Genomic DNA, 23,105 nt, shown 5'->3' on the forward strand with positions numbered 1-23,105 from the left:
GTGTGTCATCCAGATTACTGCACCATTAGTCCCTAACCAATAAGAAAATTAAGTGCGAGCACTAAATTGTAACAAGTTTATGTCAATTGTGTCAGAATTCTTCTTGATTTATTTTGCAGGAGAATGACATTTGGGAAGATAAATGAACTTGGCCAGTTTATAAGAGAGTCTGAACCAGAGCCAGATGTGAAAAAATCAAAAGGTAAGTGTTCACCCACGTTGTTTTTACTTGAGAAATGTCCCAGCTGATTTATCTTTCAGCCATTGACTCTGTGTCTGTTTTATCTGACTACGCCCCAGTGAAGCACCTTGGGACGTTTTACGACATTAAATGCGCTATATAAATGCAAGTTGCTATTGGTATTCTTCAGATCTGCTCTGAGGAAGCCTCGTGCATTATTTGCAGTCTAGTGCAGCATGCTGTCCATGGTAAGTGTAGAAATTCACAAATGCCATGGCATGACAAATTAACCTGTTCAATGTATCGTGCAAGAAGATCTGAGAAGATGGAAAGAAATGAACAAATGGAGACGAAAAAAAAAGTAGAAAAATAAAGTTTGTTAATGATCACGGCCCTTAACCCAGCCAAAATTGCCCTTTGCTTATTCCTCCTCTTCCCCCAGCGCTATCCCTTGAATTGATGCTTTCCCTCGACAGAGCTGGTGGAGATTAAGGGCTCACTCAGCCAGTGGATCTTTGCAATTAGCAATCTGTGTAACAGTTATTGACATCAGCAACTGTGCTAAATGGGACACAAAATCCGCATCAATACTGTTTTAAAATGCCAGCGGTCAGCTTACTAGGTAGTAAACTGAGGGTTGTGTTGTTTTTCTGAAAACTCTTATCGTTAGGAGGCATTCTACTTATGTACTCAATTACATTTGTAAACCTATTTTTATATTTCAAACAGGTTCCATGTTTTCACAGGCCATGAAGAAATGGGTACAGGGGAGCACAGATGAGGTACATTTTATGAGACCAATTTAATTAATTTTTTTAAATCAGTTTTTAAATTGCCCATTCTCTACTCTGAAATTTCAGTAACTGGTAATTTTTGCAAATAAATTCTCAGCTCTGTTGGGCTGCTTAAGGTAATGATGGTAAAGTGTCACAAGATTATTACTTTCTGCGGATCCAGTGACTGATTTGAATCAGTCTTCCTCATCCCTCCCACGGTACTTCGCAGCGTTCTAGCAGCAGTCAATCCTCACACCAAAGCATGTGATGAACACCAAATGATTTTCGTTGACAGTAATGTAATTGTACTGATACGTTGACATGAATGTGACTTTCGTGCTTTCTCTGTGATTTTTCTCTCCTACTTTATAAATAGGAAAAATCTCCCAACTCCATGAGTGCCGATTTGGAAATCGAAAATAATTTGCATTAAAACGAGCAGCCACACAATGTGACCACACAATGCTGCATGAAAGAGTACATGCTGCAGCATCTAACTACAAAGTCAGACAAGCCAGACAAAATAGGAAAGTACAGGACCGGGAAAGTCTATGCAGTCCATCTGGCCATTCCTAGAATCTAATAGCCTTTAATCTCCCATTCCCTCTTAAGAGTGATCCAATTTCTTTTCACGCTATCTGCCTCTCTGGAAAATCCATTCCATACTTTTGCCACCCTCTTCGTAAAATAGTTAAATGTGAACTGTCTCTGCACCTTCCACTCAATGACCTTCCCTCCAACATAAGGTCAGAAATGGGGATGTTCGCTGATGACTGCACAGTGTTCAGCACCATTCACAACTCCTCAGATAATAAAGCCGTCCGTGCCCGCATGCAACAAGACCTGGACGACGTTCAGGCTTGGTCTGATAAGTGGCAGGTAACATTCGTACCACAGAAGTGCCAGGCAATGGCTATCTCCAACAAGTGAGAGTCTAACCACCGCCCCTTGACATTTAACGGCATTACCATCGCTGAATCCCCCATCATCAACATTCTGGGGGTCACCATTGACCAGAAACTTAACTAGACCAGCCACGTAAATACTGTGGCAACAAGAGCAGGTGAGAGGCTGGGTATTCTGCAGTGAGTGTCTCACCTCCTGACTCCCCAAAATCTTTCCACCATCTACAAGGCACAAGTAAGGAGTGTGATGGAATAGTTTCCACTTGCCTGGATGAGTGCAGCTCCAACAACGCTCAAGAAGCTCGACACCATCCAGGACAAAGCAGCCCGCTTGATTGGCACCCCATCCACCACCTTAAACATTCACTCCCTCCACCACCAGCGTACCGTGGCTGCAGTGTGTACCATCTACAAGATGCACTGCAGCAACTCTCCAAGGCTTCTTTGGCAGCACCTCCCAAACCTGCGACCTCTTCCACCTAGAAGGACAAGGGCAGCAGGCTCATGGGAACACCAACACCTCCAAGTTCCCCTCCAAGTCACATACCATCCTGACTTGGAAATATATTGCCGATCCTTCATCGTCGCTGGGTCAAAATCCTGGAACTCCCTCCCTAACAGCACTGTGGGAGTACCTTCACCACACGGACTGCAACGGATCAAGAAGGCGGCTCACTACCACCTTCTCGAGGGCAATTAGGAATGGGCAATAAATGCTGGCCTTGCCAGCGACGCCACATCCCATAAATGAATTTAAAAAATCTCATCTAAGTTTTGCCAGTGTCTCCTGATTCTAGTGTGTGTCAATCTTGAATATATTGTCAGGGTTCAATTTATCAATCCCTTGAGAATCAGACTATCTTCTCGCAACCTTCTGATCTCCAAAGTAAACAATCCAGACTTTTTTAAATGCTCCTCATTGCTCGGATACCTTGTTGTAGCATGGTGATCAGAATTGTGCACTGTACTTAAGGCATAGCTGTATCAGTGACTTTCAGATTCACTCCTTGGGATATATTCTCTGTCATTTTGGTTATACATCCCAAGATCCAGTTAGATTTCCTTACTGATGCACACAGTGCAAATGGCTATCCCCAATACCCCCAGGTTCCTATCTTGTGTTGTCTTGTAGTCTGGAGTGAGTTAGTTTATACTCCAGCCTCTTGTATTTGATTTGCCTGTTCCCTATTGTTTGTTTCCCCCCCCCCCCCCCCCCTCTCCATTTAGTATCATCTGCAATCTTCACTTTATTTCTGTCCCCAGCTCCAAATCATCTATATACGTGGTGAACATCAATAGCCCCTGCACTGATCCCTATGGCTTGTTAATGGACCCTTGTCATGTTGGCACAGCTCCATTGCTTTCTCTGGTTTTAATCCGAATATTCCCTCTTGTTCCATGTCTGTCTTCCTTCCTTGTGGATTGATTGCTCATGATAACTTCCTCATGCAGTACACCATGTGTTCAAAGCAGAGTAAAGCTCCCTGCCCAAGCACCCCCAGGTCAAGAACAACATGTGTTAGATATGGAATACACCCTCTACTCTGACCCATTTTAAGGTTGCAGTGCAACACCATCTAATTCCCCTCATTGTGCAATGTTTCAGATCCAGATGGCCATAAGGAGTATGTCACAGAGGGAGGTTGGCAGGAAATGGAAGAAACTAGAGAAGTAATTGGGTTATTCTGTACAATAGAGTTGCTCTACTCATCTACCCATATAACAATGCAGGACTGTGAAGTTGTTTCTGTTTTAGGCCCAGGAAGAGATGGCATGGAAGATTGCCAAAATGATTGTTAATGATGTCATACAACAAGCACAAAGTGAGCCACTCGTTGCAAAGACCACAAAGGTAATGAATTGGTCCTACTGAAACACTGCATCTTTAACATTTTTACTATTAAGAACTCCTGAAATAACATGTTGTGTTGTTCACAGTGGACCAGAATGTAAAGGAAACATTTATGTGTCTCAGGTAAGTGGTTATTTTTCACCTGTCAAGCGTATAAGAGAATTGAAAATGACAACAAATAGCAAACATTAAACGGTTTGTGAATTTTAAGCAGTTATGTAAAGAAAGCTACATGGCCGTGGTGGACTGGTCCTTTAGCAAAGCACTGGTAGCATGCCCCATCAGCAGGTCAATTCTCTCTTTCCTTCTCTCTCTCTCTCCTTTCTTTTTTCTTCCTCACTGTTGCTCTCGCGCGCGCTCTCTCTCTCTCTCTCTCTCTCTCATTCTCTCTCTCCTGACTCCTTGCCACAGTAAAGTTTCATGGGCACTGGTATGTCGTTCAGTTATCGACGTGTGACTGGTGGCAGGCTGTTCAACTACAGGGGCCATCGCAGTCAAACCTGGTCCTGTACACGGGCAAATCAGACTAATTTCCCCCACCCCACCCGATCCTGACTGAGGCCTGCTAACACTCACAGCCTGGTTGAATATGGTTCAGTTGTCCACTGGGTAAACTCACTGAGCTCAAGTTTGAGGTTTCCATAAGATAAATGGTTCTTCATATTGGAATGAAGAATTGGAACTATTTAGCTCAATATTTTTAAAATGTCATCCTCTTGAAGCATATTTGGATAACAGCATCTGACAGCAGGCCCAGGTGGAAATGAAAACCAGTTAACTGAACGCTTGTTTTGTGGAATAAAATAAATGTCTCCAAATGTTCTTCACATGTCACCATACTTAGTCCCCTTGTTTGCTAATATTAACAATGTTCAGTTGTAATCATGCAATTCCATTCATTTTTGAAATAAGATATTTTAATTACATAACGCAGTTAAAGTTGATGCAGAACGGTGCATTCTGCTTAATTTGGTGTTAATATCTGATCACCCCAGCACATATTTTGTTTTAAATTTCTCGATCGAATGCCAAATAAAAATTTTTCTCCCACCTATTTGACCAACATGTTAAAGTTTCCACAACCCGTCTTTCTTTCTTTGTATTTTTTTCCCTCGACCACCCTGCCCCGCCCCGCCCCACCCCACCCCGGACCATTCCCAGTCTGACGATCTGTTTTCCTTTGTTTATCTGTTGTCACTTTGCATTACTGCTGTATCCCTTGCTCATCGTTTGCAATTTGTCTCCATTCTGTATAGCAGATAGAGATAAATTGAAGACTGCAGCACATATACAGGCCAAGAGAGAAAAATTTGTACAGCAGCTAACTTCAGTTAATGACCCCCATCATCCAAATCCACTCTCAGATATATCTTAATGTATTTTATTGCGAGGGAGTTTTGTTTTATATGAACTACTTATAGAATTATTGGCTAGCATTCCATAGTAGAGATGTGAATTATTAAAGTGCAAGATCAGTGATCTCATTGTCTCGAGCAGTTTATGAATAGTTGAATATGTATCCAATATCTCAATGGAACAATTTTTCCCCACTTGTATATCATTTTTGTGAAGATTTAGTGGATTCATCAGTTCGTTCCTAGGAGATTACACCGTTTGTCAAAATGAATGAAGCTGTTGATGTAGTGCAGTGTCTATACTGACTATAACCTGTCTGTGCTATATTAATGACATTTCTTTAGTTCTTGCATACTAACTGAAAACCATACCTTCATTGTTGTTTTAAAGGGTTTCTGATTCATTTTCACTCCGTTTTTTAAACTTCTCTGCTTTCTCAATGTCCATTAATTCCACATTGGATGGACGTGCAACATCCAATTTTGCACTTGTTAAATTTGCATTTATTTTATACAAAATACATAAGAACACTAAGGTGATCCTGTCCACTTTTGTAAATGCACTTAGAATTTGTGATGTTATGGTGACACTGGGTTGTGTTGGTCAGCTTGTGATTTTGTTTTAAATGTAGTCTGTCAGTGAATAAGGGCTGTATTGTCTGTTTACAGCTTCATCTCCCAAGCTGTGTGAAATAATAGAAGCACGAAATGGGCAGAAAAAGTCCTGCTCGACAATTCTTGAGCTCTCTTTCATGGGCTGCTGATCACAGCGAGTGACGATTCTTCATGCAGCTGCTGTTTTAATACCACACTTCAGCTATTTAATGCTACACCTGCTTTCATAACAGCGATGCAGCAAAGAAGAACAGCATGAGTCGTGACGACTTAAACCGAAAGAGTGAAGCTTGTGCAGTCACGAGAGTTCCCCAAGGTGCAGGGAACTCTGGCACAAATGGTTTTTTTTTGCTGCAATACAGTGGCGTTATCTACCACGGCTATCTCCCAAGACTGGCAGGAGTGTATGCTGCACGATGTGGCTGAATCAGTGGGTACAACCACAGTTATGGTGAAAGACCTTGAGTACATTAAATCACCTGTTGAGGCTTAAGAGGTACAGGAAGGGCTCAAAATACAAGAATGCATTTGCTGTTAATGAACGGCAAATAATATTTGCATTATATACTGCTTATAGAATGGCAAACAGGTTACAGCTGCTTGCATCTCTAGACAGAGACATGCCTTGGAGCACTCTACTGGGTGGTGAGCAACTAATGGACAAAGAACAGCAGGAAGAGAGAGAAGCGGTTTAAGAACGTGCTCGTTTATCGCTTGATTTGACCTGCAGTGAGAGTTTGCGTCATAGAAACATAGAAGATAGGAGCGGGAGTAGGCCATTCGGCCCCTCACGCCTGCTCCGCCATTCAATGCGATCATGGCTGATCATCCAAATTCAGTACCCTGTCCCTGCTTTCTCTCCATACCCCTTGATCCCTTTAGCCTTAAGAAATATATCCAACTCCTTCTTGAATATATTTAATGAATTGGCCTCTACTGCCTTCTGTGGTAGAGAATTCCACAGGTTCACCACTCTCTGGGTGAAGAAATTCCTCCTCATCTCAGTCCTAAATGACTTACCCCTTATCCTTAGACTGTGACCCCTGGTTCTGGACTCCCCGGCCATCGGGAACATCCTTCCAGCATCTAGTCTGTCCAATCCTGTCAGAATTTTATAAGTTTCAATGAGATCCCCTCTCATTCTTCTAAACTCCAGCGAGTATAAGCCCAATCGACCCAATCTTTCCTCATACGTCATTCCTGCCATCCCAGGTATCAGCCTGTTGAATCTTTGCTGAACTCCTTCCATGGCAAGAACATCCTTCCTCAGATAAGGTGACCAAAACTGCACACACTACTCAAGGTGTGGTCTCACCAAGGCCCTGTACAACTGCAGCAAGACATCCTTGTTCCTGTACTCAAACCCTCTCGCTACGAAGGCCAACATACCATTTGCCTTCTTAACCGCCTGCTGCACCTGCATGCTTACCTTCAGCGACTGGTGCACAAGGACACCCAGGTCTCGTTGCACTTCCCCTTCTCCCAATCTATTGCCATTCAGATAATAATCTGCCTTCCTGTTTTTGCCACCACAGTGGATAACCTCACATTTATCCACATTATATTGCATCTGCCATGCTTGACTGTTAGAGGGATAAGACTTGGATGGACCAGATGTACGGCTGTTATGAAAGCTGTGCAGCGTTAAGTAGCTGAAGTGCTGTATCTGTTCCTATATTCCATATATGCCAGATCACAGTTACAATAAAAGCTATCGAACGTTTTTCCTTTGTTCCCTGAAGGCAACTTGGCTTTTTGCAAACTTTGAAGTTGATTGCTGTGTGTGTTTTCTTCGTTCTAATTCTAGCTATGACTAATAGGAAGAAGAATGGGTTCCTGTACCCTTCTGCTCAAGCAGCTTCACTCCACGTCCAGCAGAAGACTCCTCCTTTCTGTTAACACAGCCATGAAACAACACTGTACTTTACACAGTCTGATATTACTCCGTCGTTTGTATGAAGAAACCTATGCATTCCAGGATCTCCAGCCTCGAGTTGCGCACACGTTTCAACAACTTTAATACCAGTCAGGGCACAATGAAGGGTTTTCTCATGAAGTTGCTGCGTCAGGGTGCAAATCAAAGGGTTACAAAGCACTCTTTAAATCTGGGTTCTGGGTGTATGGTTTGAGAACATTTGAAGTGACTATTACAATAGAGCTTTGCTGTGTTCTAAATGCCACTCCATTGGTTTGTTGCAGTCTGTTTTATTGTCAGCCCTTAGATAATACCTTCAGGATTTTTGTTCAGAAAATTGGCACAGAGGGGGGAAAAAAATCTATATACCTGTATATGTATGATTTTTTTTGTAAAAGGTTTGGAAAATCTCATTTCTAGATGATAAATGGAGGTATTTACTCAGATGCTACCTAATTGTATTGAGATTGAGTATTATGACACACGAGCAAATAAAGGCTGCGTCTAGGTTTTTGGTACTATGTACCATTTCTATGTTTTCGGATGCATAAGTATTCATGTACTTAATCTAAAATCATACCTATTTAATTGTGTTTGATTTAAAATACATATATTATTGAGAATGGTGTGATTTGTGTTTGTTTTTCTTCCATTTGTGAGTATGCAGGGGAGGGGAGAGATCCTAATCAGTGTGCTCACGACAATTTCAGTTTTTGTACTATGTTGACTGTAACTTGTTGTAAAAGCTCCTCGTAGTATAGTGAGATTTCAGATTTTCTTCCTATTGGCACCAATAATTATAAACCCAGTGACTACACTGCTAATGTTCTCTATTTCTTTGACACCTTAAAGGCTTTTTTTTCAATTGTGCTTCATTATTTTAAACAAATCCGCATCTATCTCTCTCCTTCTCCCCTGCCTACTGCCCTCTTTTTCCCCCCCCCCTCCACCTCTCTCCCCCCTTTCTCCCCCTTTCTCCTCCTCGCTCTCCCTCTCCCCCCCTCGCTCCCCCCCCCCCTTCGCTCTCCGCCCCCCCCCCCCCCTTGCTCTCTGTTGGAGTTGCACTGCATATTTTCTAGTTTCTGCACAGATGGATATTCTCACTCCCTGATGTTACACCTGCCCACGTCGTCATCTCTTTTGCCTGCTTCTTGATCTATTATCATCATCAGCTGCCTTTGTGGTTGTCAAATAATATAGCCACAAAATGTCATTTTTCTCATCCGTAATCAGCCTTGTTGCCTCTTGTACCTTGTGCTGGTTCAAGGATCTTTTTCATTCGTCATTTCTCTTGTCCCGACTAATTTTCAGCGTACATCAGTAGCAGCCGAACACAAATGCTGCTATCCATCTTTCTACTTCAGTGTTCAAGGCCCAGTTTTACACATCCATTCAATCTTGTTGAGCACATAACATGTAAGAGAGAGAGTGCTTAGTACCAGCTCTGATATAATTACACAGAAAACTCTTCATATTGTTGACACGCCATTGCAGTTGCTACCCTCCACCTTCCTCCATCTGAGACGGACTACCCAAGTAAACTATCTTTTATCTACTTACTTGGTCTGTTTCCATGTTCAGTTTTTAGGAAGCCCTTTCTTGAATTACCAAGAAGGAGGATATCGACCCTCCAGTGATTGAAGATTGGGTGTGGTGGAGCGGGTCAAGGAAACCTTCCTTGTTTGGTCAGTGGCAAAAAAAATCACAACCGACAAGTTCAGTGCAAAATATTTTGTGATGATGAGCTAGAGCTTTGTCCAATTGAACATGGAGAGACGGAAGCCAGCTTATTCTGCTCCAGGGAAAATTGCAGTCCCCATTGAAGCCCTAACTCCCAGCTGTTCACAGAGGCTGATCCTGACAGTTCACAACCTCAATGTCTTGGGCCCTGAGCTGAGTTTTAAACCCCATATCCATATCATACATCACCCAAGATACTTACTTTGACATTCACACTTACCTCGCCCCCACCACTGTTGAAACCATTATTCATGCTTTCATTACCTCCAGACTTGACCTCTCAAATATCTTCCTTCTCCAGCTTCCGAACTCTGCCCTACACAAACTCCCTGTACCCTAAGGCAAGGAATTCAGAATCCTCCTCGTGGTGTACAAACCCTTCCATGGTCTGGTCCCACCCTACCTCTGCGCGCTCCTCCAGCCCCATTTCCCTTCAGTCCTCCCACCACTGGTCTCTTGTTCTGCCATCGGGGGCAGGATCTTCAGCTTTCCAAAAATGTCTCCACCTTTCTACATCTCTCCCTGACCTTTAAAGCTTCCAAACTGTTCGCTTTGACCATGCCATGAATCATCTCTTTTTCCTCTGTGGAGCTCCTGGGATGTTTACTGCGTTAAAGGTACTTTATAAGTAGTTGTGGTCCATCACCGTGGAAGGGTTTTAAATAAACCCTGAGAGTATTAACCATTATAACTAATGAATGCAACATCTGACGATCCTATTGAGATCATAGCCTTAAAAGTTCTGCATATGTAAATTGGGTTTAACTTGAATTATTGATTAACAATTAATCTCTTAATACCAAATACGTTTCATAAAGGCAGAATGTGGCTTTGAGAAAGGGGGCTAAGATTTGTTTTTTATTTTCAATTTACATATGCAAACCAGGTCTAATTTTTTAACTGGTTATTACCAATAAATAAATAAACTCTCCAAACTTCACAAACCAAGGGGCCAGCCTGTGACTACAGAATCTGCACCATTTTTTTGTTTTCCCCATGCTACAAGGGAAAGTCAACATGGATTTACAAAAGGTAAATCATGCTCGACTAATCATCTGGAATTTTTTGAGGATGTAACTGGTAGAATAGATAAGGGAGAACCAGTGGATGTGGTGTATTTGGACTTTCAGAAAGCTTTCGATAAGGTCCTGCATAAGAGATTGGCATGCAAAGTTAAAGCACATGGGATTGGGGGTAAGGTACTGACTTGGATAGAGAACTGGTTGGCAGACAGGAAGCAAAGAGTTGGAATAAACAGGTCTTTTTCCAAGTGGCAGGCAGTAACTAGTGGGGTACCACAGGGATCGGTGCTAGGACCCCAGCTATTCACAATACATATAGATGATCTAGATGAGGGAACTAGATGTAATATCTCCAAGTTTGCAGACAACACAAAGCTGGGTGGGCGTGTGTGCTGTGAGGAGGATGCAGAGAAACTCCAGTATGATTTGGACAGGTTGGGTGATTGGGCAGATGCAGTATAATGTGGATAAATGCGAGGTTATCCACGTCGGTGGCAAAAACAGGAAGACAGATTATTATCTGAACGGCAATAGATTGGGAAAAGGGGAAGTGCACCAGTCGTTGAAGGTAAGCATGCAGGTGCAGCAGGCGGTTAAGAAGGCAAATGGTATGTTGGCCTTCATAGCGAGAGGATTCGAGTACAGGAGCAAGGATGTCTTGCTGCAGTTGTACAGGGCCTTGGTGAGACCACACCTTGAGTATTGTGTGCAGTTTTGGTCGCCTTATCTGAGACAGGATGTTCTTGCCATGGAGGGAGTGCAGCGAAGATTCTCCAGACTGATACCTGGGATGACAGGAATGACGTATGAAGAGAGATTGGGTCGATTGGGCTTATATTTGCTAGAGTTTAGAAGAATGAGAGGGGATCTCATTGAAACTTAAAAAATTCTAACAGGACTAGACAGACTGGCTGCAGGAAGGATGTTCCCGATGGCGGGTGAGTCCAGAACCAGGGGTCACAGTCTAAGGATAAGGGGTAAGCCATTTAGGACTGAGATGAGGAGGAATTTCTTCACCCAGAGAGTGGTGAACCTGTGGAATTCTCTACCACAGAAGGCAGTTGAGGCCAATTCATTAAATATATTCAAGAAGGAGATGGATATATTTCTTAAGGCTAAAGGGATCAAGGGATATGGGGAGAAAGCAGGGACAGGGTACTGAATTTGGATGATCAGCCATGATCTCATTAAATGGTGGAACAGGCTCGAGGGGCTGAATGGCCTACTCCTGCTCCTATCTTCTATGCTTGTATGTATGAAATGGGATGGGAAGGGATTATTGGTCTAAACGTTTACCCTTTTTGTTAACTCAAATTGACTCCTGGCTGCGAGAGGCTTGGCGAATACATTAGTGTTTTTGGCAATAACCTGATAAACAATTCGGTTTATGTGACCTCGTTCCTCTCTCCGCCAAGCTTTGACTTTACCTGTAAGCACTTTATTTTAAGTTTGGGGCAGGCGGGGTCTGCACCTTTTGGTGAGACTGCAATGGGAAGAGAGTGGCCAACTGGCAAACGGAGTAATTCATTCGCTGAGAGGGGGCTGTACATATGGAACGATACATTGACCAAACATGGGATGTGATTGAGGGTAAAGTAAATGTGAAACAATTAACTGTGAGGCACACAGCCAATGAGATATATACAAGGAAATAAGCATCTGAGAAACAGGGAAGGAGAGTTACAGAAAGGGGGAGCAACTGTGGAAAAGTCAGCTATATGAGGACGATGACGGAGGGTGACGTACAAATGTAGAGTGCGGGAGGATCAGCCAGTCACAGGAAGAGACAAACAATGTTTTTGCCTTGTGAGCTACTCGTGTGGGAATGGAATCTCTGTCCCTGCAAAAACAGTACTTTCTCAGTAAATTACCTTTATTTAAGACCCCCCACGATGGGCAGAGTTTCCAATTGTAACCAAAGTTTCATTTTGAAACATATTAATGATCCTACACCAGTTTCACAATTACATAGAGTTTATCTAATGCGGAATGGTACAATACTGTTTTGCGAGAATTTTATGCTAGCAGTGATGTTGGGCTGTACTGGTTTGCCTGCGTTTTTCTGTATCCTGGAAGCCAGAGAAACAGTCCCCCCAAAAACACTCAGCCGCCTTCCTGAGAGTCTCTGTGCCTCTGCAAGAACTGGATTGGCTAGAAGATAGAAGCAGGAGTAGGCCATTCGGCCCCTCGAGCCTGTTCCACCATTTAATGAGATCATGGCTGATCATCCAAATTCAGTACCCTGTCCCTGCTTTCTCCCCATAATCCCTTGATCATTTTAGCCATAAGAAATATATCTAACTCCTTCTTGAATATATTTAATATGTTGGCCTCAACTGCCTTCTGTGGTAGAGAATTCCACAGGTTCACCACTCCCTGGGTGAAGAAATTCTTCCTCATCTCAGTCCTAAATGGCTTACCCCTTATCTTTAGACTGTGACCCCCTGGTTCTGGACTCCCCCACCATCAGGAATATCCTTCCTGCATCTCGTCTGTTTCGTCCTGTTAGAATTTTATAAGTTTCAATGAGATCCCTTCTCATTCTTCTAAACTCAAGCGAATATAAGCCCAATCGACCCAATCTCTCCTCATACGTCATTCCTGCCATCCCAGGTATCAGTCTGGTGAATCTTCGTTGCGCTCCCTCCATGGCAAGAACATCCTTCCTCAGATAAGGCGACCAAAACTGCACACAATACTCAAGGTGTGGTCTCACCAAGGCCCTGTACAACTGCAGCAAGACATCCTTGCTCCTGTACTCGAATCCTCTCGCTATGAAGGCCGACAAACCATTTGCCTTCTTAACCGCCTGCTGCACCCTTTGGATTTTGGGAGATTAAGACGTTCTATTCTGAAGAGTCACACCACACTGGAAAATCCACCAGAGGAGCAGCCGTATTGCAGATGAAGTATGTATCAGAAAGCACAATATTGCAGATTTAGTACGCTTCAGAAAGCATAATAGTGAAGATTTAATATGCAGCGGGAAGCATAATGAATGTAGAAGGACATTAGCTGTCCACATTGTGCTAACAAAGTGAAGAAAAAATGTGACTAGGATAAATTAATTGTCTGCGACGGAGATGCTCACTGTAGTAAGCAAATTTGTTTTTGTCACACGAAGGGATGAAGACGACCACGATTTTAATTGAATGTTGGAGTCTGCACTTTTGTGTCATTGTATCATGCAAGAACATCAACATTAAGGTAACAACTCGGATCCATGCACGGCACGAGGGTAGTTACAGCGGCAGTACTCAGAATATGAAGTTCTCAAGGCAGGTTCACAGACAAAAGGCCAGCACAGTTTGCTGCTTCATTCATAAATCTTATGATACCTGAAAACGAAAAGCAAGGTGATAGCAACAGGAACCACTACAAGTAGGCACGTAAACCAGTTCTGTACTGAATGAGTGCTTTTAGTCCTAAATTGTTCTAAACAACAAGCATTTATATGGTGCCTTTAACATAGGAAAAAATCGTCGCACAGGGTTCCACACAGGCATAATCAGACGCAACTGGACACCGAGCCAAAGAAGGATATATTAGGAGGAAGATGGGTTGACCAAAGCATAAGCTACACAGCTACTGATTGTACCTTTGGATCTTCATTTTTTAAAAATCTTTTTATTTCCTTACCCTTTTCCCTCTCTCCCTGCGTCAGCTGTGGCTCAGTGGGCAGCACCCTCGCCTCTGAGTCAGAAGATTGTGGGTTCAAGTCCCACTCCAGGAACCTGAGCACATAAAGCTAGGCTGACACTCCAGTGCAGTGCTGAGGGAGTGCTGCACTGTCGGAGGTGCTGTCTTTCGGATGAGACGTTAAACCGAGGCCCTCGTCTGCTCTCTCAGGTGGACGTAAAAGATCCCGTGGCAGTATTTTGAAGAAGAGCAGGGGAGTTATCCCTGGTATCCTGGCCAATATTTATCCCTCAACCATCATCACAAAAACAGATTATCTGGTCATTATCACATTGCTGTTTGTGGGAGCTTACTGTGCGTAAATTGGCTGCCGCATTTCCCACATTACAACAGTGACTCCACTTCAAAAGTACTTAATTGACTATAAAGCGCTTTGAGACATCCGGTGGCCGGGAAAGGCGTTATATAAATGCAAGTCTTTCTTTCCCCATGTCATGCATAGAATCATAAAAAGTTACAGCACAGAAGGAGGCCATTTCGGCCCATCGTGTCCGCGCCGGCCAACAAAGTGCTATCCAGCCTGATCCCACTTCCCAGTTCTTGGTCTGTAGCCCTGCAGGTTACAGCATCCCAAGTGCACATCCAAGTACTTTTTAAATGTGGTTAGGGTTTCTGCCTCCCACACCCTTTCAGGCAGTGAGTTCCAGACCCCCACAACCCATTAAAAGGGAAAGTAAAGAAGCGTGCAATAAGGGCACAGCAGTCATCATGGGTGACTTTAATCTACATATAGATTGGGCCAACCAAATTCGTAACAATACTGTGGAGGAGGAATTCCTGGAGTGTTTACGGGATGGTTTCCTGGACCAATATGTCGAGGAACCAACCAGAGATCAGGCCATCTTAGACTGGGTATTATGTAACGAGAAAGGATTAATTAGCAATCTTGTTGTACGAGGCCCCTTGGGTCAGAGCGATCATAATATGATCGAATTCTTCATTAAGATGGAGAATGAAGTAGTTGACTCAGAGACTAGGGTCCTGAATTTAAATAAAGGAAACTACGATGGTCTGAGGCGCGAATTGGGTAGGATTGATTGGGGAATGTCACTCAAAGGGTTGACGGTGGATAGGCAATGGCAAACATTCAAAGACCGCATGGATGAACTACAGAATTTGTTCATCCCAGTTTGGCATAAAAATAAAACAAAAAAGGTGACTCAACCGTGGCTAACAAGGGAAATTAGGGATAGCATAAGATCCAAGGTGAGGACATATAAATTGGCCAGAAAAAGCAGTAAACCTGAGGATTGGGAGCAGTTTAGGATTCATCAAAGGAGGACAAAGGGATTAATTAAGAAGGGGAAAATTGAATATGAGAGTAAGCTTGCAGGGAACATAAAAACTGACTGTAAAAGCTTTTAGATATGTGAAGAGAAAAAGATTGGTGAAGTCAAGTGTAGGCCCCTTACAGTCAGAATCAGGGGAATTTATAATGGGGAACAAAGAAATGGCAGACAAATTAAATACATATTTTGGTTCTGTCTTCACAAAGGAGGACACAAATAACCTCCCAGAGATGTCGGGGAACATAGGGTCTGATGAAAGGGAGGAACTGAAAGAAATCAGTATTTGTAGGGAAATGGTGTTAGGGAAATTGATGGGATTGAAGGCCGATAAATCCCCAGAGCCTGTTAATCTACATCCTAGGGTATTTAAGGAAGTGGCCCTAGAAATAGTAGATGCATTGCTGATCATCTTTCAACATTCGATGGAATCTGGAACAGTACCCATGGATTGGAGGGGAGCTAATGTTACCCCACTATTCAAAAAAGGTGGTAGAGAGAAAACGGGGAATTACAGACCGGTAAGCCTGACATTGGTAGTGGGGAAAATGCTAGAGTCCATTATAAAAGATGTAATAGCAGAGCACTTGGAAAACAGTGACAGGATCGGACAAAGTCAACATGGATTTACAAAAGGTAAATCATGCTTGACTAATCTACTGGAATTTTTTGAGGATGTAACTGGCAAAATAGATAAGGGAGAACCAGTGGATGTGTATTTGGACTTTCAGAAGGCTTTTGATAAGGTCCCGCATAAGAGATTAGCGTGTAAAGTTAAGGCACATGGGATTGGGGGCAAGGTATTGACTTGGATAGAGAACTGGTTGGCAGACAGTAAGCAAAGAGTTGGAATAAACAGGTCTTTTTCCGAGTGGCAGGCAGTGACTAGTGGGGTACCGCAGGGATCGGTCCTTGGACCCCAGCTATTCACAAGATATATATTAATGATCGAGACAAGGGAACTAGATGTAATAGCTCCAAATTTGCAGATGACACAAAGCTGGGTGGGCGTGTGTGCTGTGAGGAGGATGCCGAGAAACTCCAGGATGATTTGGACAGGTTGGGTGATTGGGCAGAAACATGGCAGATGCAATATAACGTGGATAAATGTGAGGTTATCCACTTTGGTGGCAAAAACAGGAAGGCAGATTATTATCTGAATGGCAATAGATTGGGAGAAGGAGAAGTGCAACGAGACCTGGGTGGCCTTGTGCACCAGTTGCTGAAGGTAAGCATATAGGTGCAGCAGGCAGTTAAGAAGGCAAATGGTATGTTGGCCTTCGTAGCGAGAGGATTCGAGTACAGGAACAAGGCTGTCTTGCTGCAGTTGTACAGGGACTTGGTGAGACCGCATCTGGAGTATTGTGTGCAGTTTTGGTCGCCTTATCTGAGGAAGGATGTTCTTGCCATGGAAGGAGTTCAGCGAAGATTCACCAGGTTGATACCTGGGATGGCAGGAATGACGTATGAGGAGAGATTGGGACGATTGGGCTTGTACTCGCTGGAGTTTAGAAGAATGAGAGGGGATCTCATTGAAACCTATAAAATTCTGACAGGACTAGACAGACTAGATGCAGGAAGGATGTTCCCGATGGTCGGGGAGTCCAGAGCCAGGGGTCACAGTCTAAGGATAAGGGGTAGGCCATTTAGGACAGAAATGAGGAGGAATTTCTTCACCCAGAGAGTGGGGAACCTGTGGAATTCTCTACCACAGAAGGCAGTAGAAGCCAACTCATTAAATATATTCAAGAAGGAGTTGGATATATTTCTTAAGGCTAAAGGGATCCAGGGGTATGGGGAGAAAGCAGGGACCGGGTACTGAAATTGGATGATCAGCCATGATCACATTGAATGGCGGAGCAGGCTCGAGGGGCCAAATGGCCTACTCCTGCTCCTATCTTCTATGTTTCTATGTAACCCTCTGGGTGAAGAAATTTCCCCTCAAATCCCCTCTAAGCCTTCCACCAATTACTTTAAATCTGTGCCCCCTGGTTTTTGACCCCTCTGCTAAGGGAAATAGGTCCTTTCTATCCACTTTATCTAAGCCCCTCATAATTTTATACACCTCAATAAGGTCTCCCCTCAGCCTCCTCTGTTCCAAAGAAAACACACCCAGCCTATCCAGCCTTTCCTCATAGCTAAGTTTCTCTACTCCCAGCAACATCCTTGTAAATCTCCTCTGTACCCTCTCTAGTGCAATCACATCTTTCCTGTAATGTGGCCTAACTAGTGTTTTATGCGGTTGAAGCATAACCCCCCTGCTCTTGTATTCTGTGTTATGGCTAATAAAGGCAAGCATTCCGTATGCCTTCTTAACCACCTTATCTACCTGGCCTGCTACCTTCAGGGATCTGTGGACATGCACTCCAAGATCCCTTTGTTCCTCTACACTACTCAGTGTCCTACCATTTAATGTGTATTCCCTTTCCTTGTTAGCCCTCCCCAAATGCATTACCTCACACTTCTCCGGATTGAATTCCATTTGCTGCTGTTCTGCCCACCTGACCAATTTATTGATATCTTCCTGCAGTCTACAGCTTCCTTCTTCAGTATCAACCACACAGCATATCATCCTTAGCTGGGCGATTGGGTGCAGGGATGTGCTCCCTAGCCTCAATCAATGCTAACCTGAAATTCACCACAGTGAAATCCACAAGTGCAGCCCAAGGATGCTGTCTGCCTGATATTACCCCTCTTCCTGTGGAGAAGCACCTGGCTTCTGCTCAACCCATGTTATTTGTCAGCATGGCTCAGGTGATAGTATTCTGGCTTCTGATTCAGAAGCTTGTTCAACATCCACTTGAGCACATCAACTAGGTTGCCACTAGAGTGTTGTACTGAGGTAGTGCTGTGTTGTTAGGAATCCCCCATCTTCAGTTGCAACGCTAATCTGAGTTCTTGCCCTTGTTCACATGGATGTTAAAAATCCTGTGATGCTATTCAAAGAAGAGTTCTCCTGGACTCCTGGCCAAAATTCCTGCCTTAACAAATACCACCAATAAATAGATTAACCACCCATGTAGATCATTGCCTTTTGTGAGCTGTTTCAGCTGCAGAATAGATACAGTACTGCATTTGTCTAAATAATAATTGCTGCACCCCAAAAGTGATTCACTTTGAGACATTTCAGTGAGTTATAAGGTGCTATATAAACACAAGTATTCATTTTATGATCGAAAAGAAAAACACTGCAAATGCTGGAAACACACAGCAGGGCAATCGACATCTGTGGAGAGAACAGACGGTCAATGTTTTGGGTTTTTTACCCTTTTTCAGAACTGAAAATAGATGAACAAGCAGACTAATAGGGATCAGAGAAAGGGGGCAAGAAGGGGAAAATATTAAAACATAGAAGCACCAATAGAATGATTGCTGGCTGATAAAAAGATCATTTCAGTCAAGTAATAGAAGTTATTAACAAATACAGTGGAAGGCCTAAAGAAAATTGGGGAGTTGGAAAACAGAATATCTGGAGATCAGGTTTAAAATTTAAACAGAAGATACTGGCAAAGTACAGTGGGCGCACCAGCAAGGTAAAGAGAATGATGTTGGCTAAACTCAGATCAGAAATCTACCATGTGGGGAATTGCTAGTGCAAACCTATATTCTACATAACAACAGAAAATGCTGGAAAAACTCAGCAGGCCAGGCAACATCCGTGGAGAGAAAATAGAGACAATGTTTCAGGTCAAAACCCTTTGTCAAGACTGAAGAAGCTCAGGAAATGAAACAGATTAAAAGGCCAGTTTGGAGGCTGGGAGAGAACAAAAGAGAAGTGAAGAGATATTGGCCTAGAAATTCACTAGCCTTAGCGCCGCTTTTGAGGCGCTAGAGGGACTAGCGCCAGAGTTATGGCCAGTTGAAAAATTCCCTGGGGCCCTAAAGCGGCGTTGCACCGGTAGCGCTGCGCCGGCACCGATGACGTCATCGGTGTGCGCAGCGTCCCGGTTGCCATGCCGATGGGCCCCAGCGCCGAAATTCAGTTGCGGCCGCCTCGCCCGTGGCAGCTGCAACTAAGACTCTGGCAAAAGAGTCCAACATGTGTTTGCGCCGGCGCATTAAAGGCCCCGCGGCGGCCGGCCGCTTTCCCGCCGGCCGCCTGCCTGCAGCTCCCTCCCCGGACTTCTCCCCCCCCCCCCGGAACAGATGCAAGCCCGGCACTTGTCCGAGGTGCCGGGCTCATTTTTAAACAGATTTGCGCGGGCCGCGGCCGGGTGCAGGCAGCTCCTCCTTAACGGAAGGAGGAGGCCTGCACTTCCCCAGCCTGCCGCACCGCATCGGGTGCCGCAGCGCCGGAATTGCGGCGCTAAACGGCAGTTAGCGCCCTTTTCCAGGCGCTAAGACCCTTCAGTAGCGCCGGCAGCCGTTTGGGCACGGCGCTACTGAATTTTTGGCGCGCGCAGGGGGACTTAGCGCCGGCACTAACTTCCGGCGCTAAAGCCCTGGCTAAGCCAAAACCCAATTTCTAGGCCATTAAGAGGTATTCAAAACGAGGAGATGGTGATAGGAGTAGTGGAGACAAAAGACGGCTCTAGATTAGGTGTGAATGAGGCTGGCAGAATGGGAGACAGCTGCCATGTGGGAGAAAAAAAAAGGGGGGGAGGGTCAAAACAAAGGTGTGGATAAAAAATGTAAGTAAAAATGTGATGGGGGCCGAGGTTATGATCTGAAATTGTTGAACTCGATATTGAGTCCGGAAGGCTGTAAAGTGCCTAATCGAAAGATGAGCTGCTGTTCCTCGAGCTTACGCTGAGCTTCCGTGGAACAATGCAAGAGGCCGAGGACGGTGAGGTCCGAGTGGGAATGGGGCGGTGAATTAAAATGACAGGCGACCGGAAGCTCGGGGTCACCCTTACGGACTGAACGGAGGTGTTCCGCAAAGCGGTCACCCAATCTGCGTTTGGTCTCCCCAATGTAGAGGAGACCACATCGTGAGCAGCGAACACAGTATACTAGATTGCAAGAAGTACAAGTAAATCTCTGTTTCACCTGGAAGGGGTGTTTGGGGCCCTGGACAGTGGGAAGAGGGGAGGTATAAGGGCAGGTGTTGCATCTCCGGCGCTTGCACAGGAAGGTGCCAGGTGAAGGGGAAGGGATGCTGGGGGTGATAGAGGAGTGGACTAGTGTGTCTCGGAGGGAGCACTGTTATTTCGGATTTCCAGCATCTGCAGCATTTTGCTATCGTACTATATTCTACATGCTCGTTGGACATGCCATCCCATTTCACAACTCCATATTGTATTTCCTTTCTCTTTGTTTAGTATCATGTACTTTGCTGTTCTTGCATACAGTGAAGAATACCTCCATCAGTTTCTCGGGAGTGTTATACACAATTGCCTGTGAGACGGAAATCAGAAAGTGATGGGCTGCCCATTTCAAACTTACAACAGCAACAACTTGCTCATTGTGCCTTTAACATGGACATAACACCCCAAAGCGCTTCACGGAGGCGTAATCGAAATAAATGGATGTCAAGCCAAAGGAAGAGACCGTGGGAGGGCTGACCAAAAACTCGGTCAAATTGGAGAGTTTTAAGGAGGTCTTCAAGGTGGAGAGGGAGGTGGAGAGGCAGGAGAGGGATTCCAGATCGTGGGGACTAGGTGCCCAAAGGCACAGCTGCCAATGGCTTTGGGGATCAGAACCCCATGTAGGTCAGCGAGGACAGAGATGATAGGCGAGTGGGACATGATGCACGATAGGAGACAGGCAGCAGAGTTTTGGATGAGCTGATGTTTATGGAGGATAGAAGGCCAGCCAGGAGCCATTACCAGTAAACGTGACCACGGAGCTCTTGGATTGTTGTAAAAACCCAACTGGTTCATGAATGTCTTTTAGAGAAGGAAACCCGCTGTCCTTCCTCGGTCTGGCCCATATCTGACTCTGGTCCCATACCAACATGATTTGACTACAACTGCCCTCTGAAATGGCCGAGCAAGAGAAAGGCTTGCATTTCTACAGCGCTTTTCACAACCATCGGACGTCCCAAAGCGCTTTACAGCCATTGAAGTACATTTGAAGTGTAGTCACTGTTGTAATGTAGGAAACGCGGCAGCCAATCTGCGCACAGCAAGCTCCCACAAACAGCAATGTGATAATGACCAGATAACCTGATTTTTTTTAGTGATATTGATTGAGGGATAAATATTGGCCCAGGACACCAGGGTTAATTCCCTTACTCTTCTTCGAAATAGTGCCGTGGGATCTTTTATGTCCACCTGAGAGAGCAGTTTAACGTCTCATCTGAAAGACGGCACCTCCAACAGTGCAGCACTCCACTGGGAGTGTCAGCCTAGATTTTTGTGCTCAAGTCCCTGGAGTGGGACTGTGAACCCACAACTTTCTGACTCAGAGGTGAGGGTGCTACCCTCTGAGCCACATCTGGTTCAAGAGGGAAATGGGCAGTAGCAGATCAGCCACCCGTTTTACACCCCCACCCGATTTTCATTTCCAATGATGTTACGTCCGTGAATAATTGAGACACGGACAGCAGGAGTGAACAAAGTAAGTCTTTACTGGTGGAAGTCAATAGTGAAACTAAAAACACAGAGGCTCAATAGCGCCTTTTATACAGGGGTGGTCACTGCCGGTACTGCAGTCTGAGACCAGTTATTCTCTTAAAGGTACATACACAACAATTCCTCCCCTTTTAGATAAACAGTACATAACATTCATTTAACAACTAAATGATAACTAGTTACAATCACAATTACTGTTGCTAGATACATTGGTTAAGTTTAAGCAATTATAAGTTCAGTCTTTGAGGAGGCTTCCTGATTCTGTCTGGATAACGCCTCTTTGGGGTATCAGGTTCTTCTGGCAATGTTGAGTCGGGATCAATGTCGTTGTGTGGTTCATCTGCTTCCAATATTACCGGTTCTGCGGTAGCTGCAATTGGAACGTCGATTTCATTACCAGGTGTATCAGATCGTGGTGTGGAGTTGACGTTTTCCCGTGACTCTAGAATCTGGTCAGCATGGCGTCTTACAATGCTCTCCCCAACGTCTACGGTATACATGAGAGGTCCTTGTCGTGTACAAATCGTTCCTGGCTGCCATTTCTCAGTGCGGTAGTCCCAGGCCAAAACTGGTTGACCTATTTTAAAACTCCTGGTCGGCCTTTCATTCATATTCTGAAACTGCCTGTTCTCCACATCTCTTCGGACGTTTGGCTTAACCAAATCCAAGCGGCATCGTAGTCTTCGTCGATTCATGACGGTTAGCGCTGATCCTGTATCCAATTCCATTTTAACTTGGGACCCTGGTATCGTGAGGGTGACCCAAATGGTTTGGTGATCCTCTTTTGCGATTACATTGTGAAGTTTGAGACAGCTTAGTCTCCTGTTCCCGGATTCACTATCGCTCATCTGGTCTTCGGAACTACTGTCCGTCATCTTTTGTACTTTCTTGTACGGTTCCTTAGTAGCCTTTTTGTTGTCGCTGGTCTTCTTCCCAGACCTGCAAACTCATGCAATGTGTCCCATCTTCCCGCATTGCCTGCATATTTTGTCTTTGGACCAGCAGTCCTTCTGGTCATGGTTAGTTCTGCCGCAGCGATAACATTTTGCAAATCCCCGTGTCATTTCGTGGGTGCCGTATTCCTGTGGTTTTTGTTGAATTTCTGCAGCTCCCCTGGCTGCTGCTTCATACGATACTGCCACGCTGAAAGCCTTATCTCGCGTCAGCTCTTTCTCTGAGAGTAACTTCTTCTGTGTTCCTTCACTCAGGAGTCCACAGACAAATTTGTCCCGTAGGGTATCTGC

The 23,105-nt window shown here is 44.5% G+C and overlaps 1 protein-coding gene across 8 annotated transcripts in view; it reads left to right on the plus strand.

Moving 5' to 3' along the window:
* akap10 (A kinase (PRKA) anchor protein 10) overlaps window positions 1-8,464 on the plus strand; it is an 85,020-nt gene extending 76,556 nt beyond the window's left edge. For 3 of the 8 annotated variants that reach the window (XM_085964865.1, XM_085964858.1, XM_085964866.1), the window contains 4 exons: window positions 120-202; window positions 911-963; window positions 3,619-3,714; window positions 7,505-8,464. In XM_085964865.1, the coding sequence (XP_085820991.1) occupies window positions 120-202; window positions 911-963; window positions 3,619-3,714; window positions 7,505-7,594 (322 nt within the window). In that variant the 3' untranslated portion in view covers window positions 7,595-8,464. The other 5 variants (XM_085964859.1, XM_085964860.1, XM_085964861.1 and 2 more) reach the window with 5 other exon arrangements.
* The last annotated feature ends 14,641 nt before the right edge of the window (window positions 8,465-23,105 follow it).

This window comes from Somniosus microcephalus, chromosome 22, assembly GCF_052327205.1.
Source record: "Somniosus microcephalus isolate GS21.2 chromosome 22, FLI_Smic_1.0, whole genome shotgun sequence".
Lineage (NCBI taxonomy): Eukaryota > Metazoa > Chordata > Chondrichthyes > Squaliformes > Somniosidae > Somniosus > Somniosus microcephalus.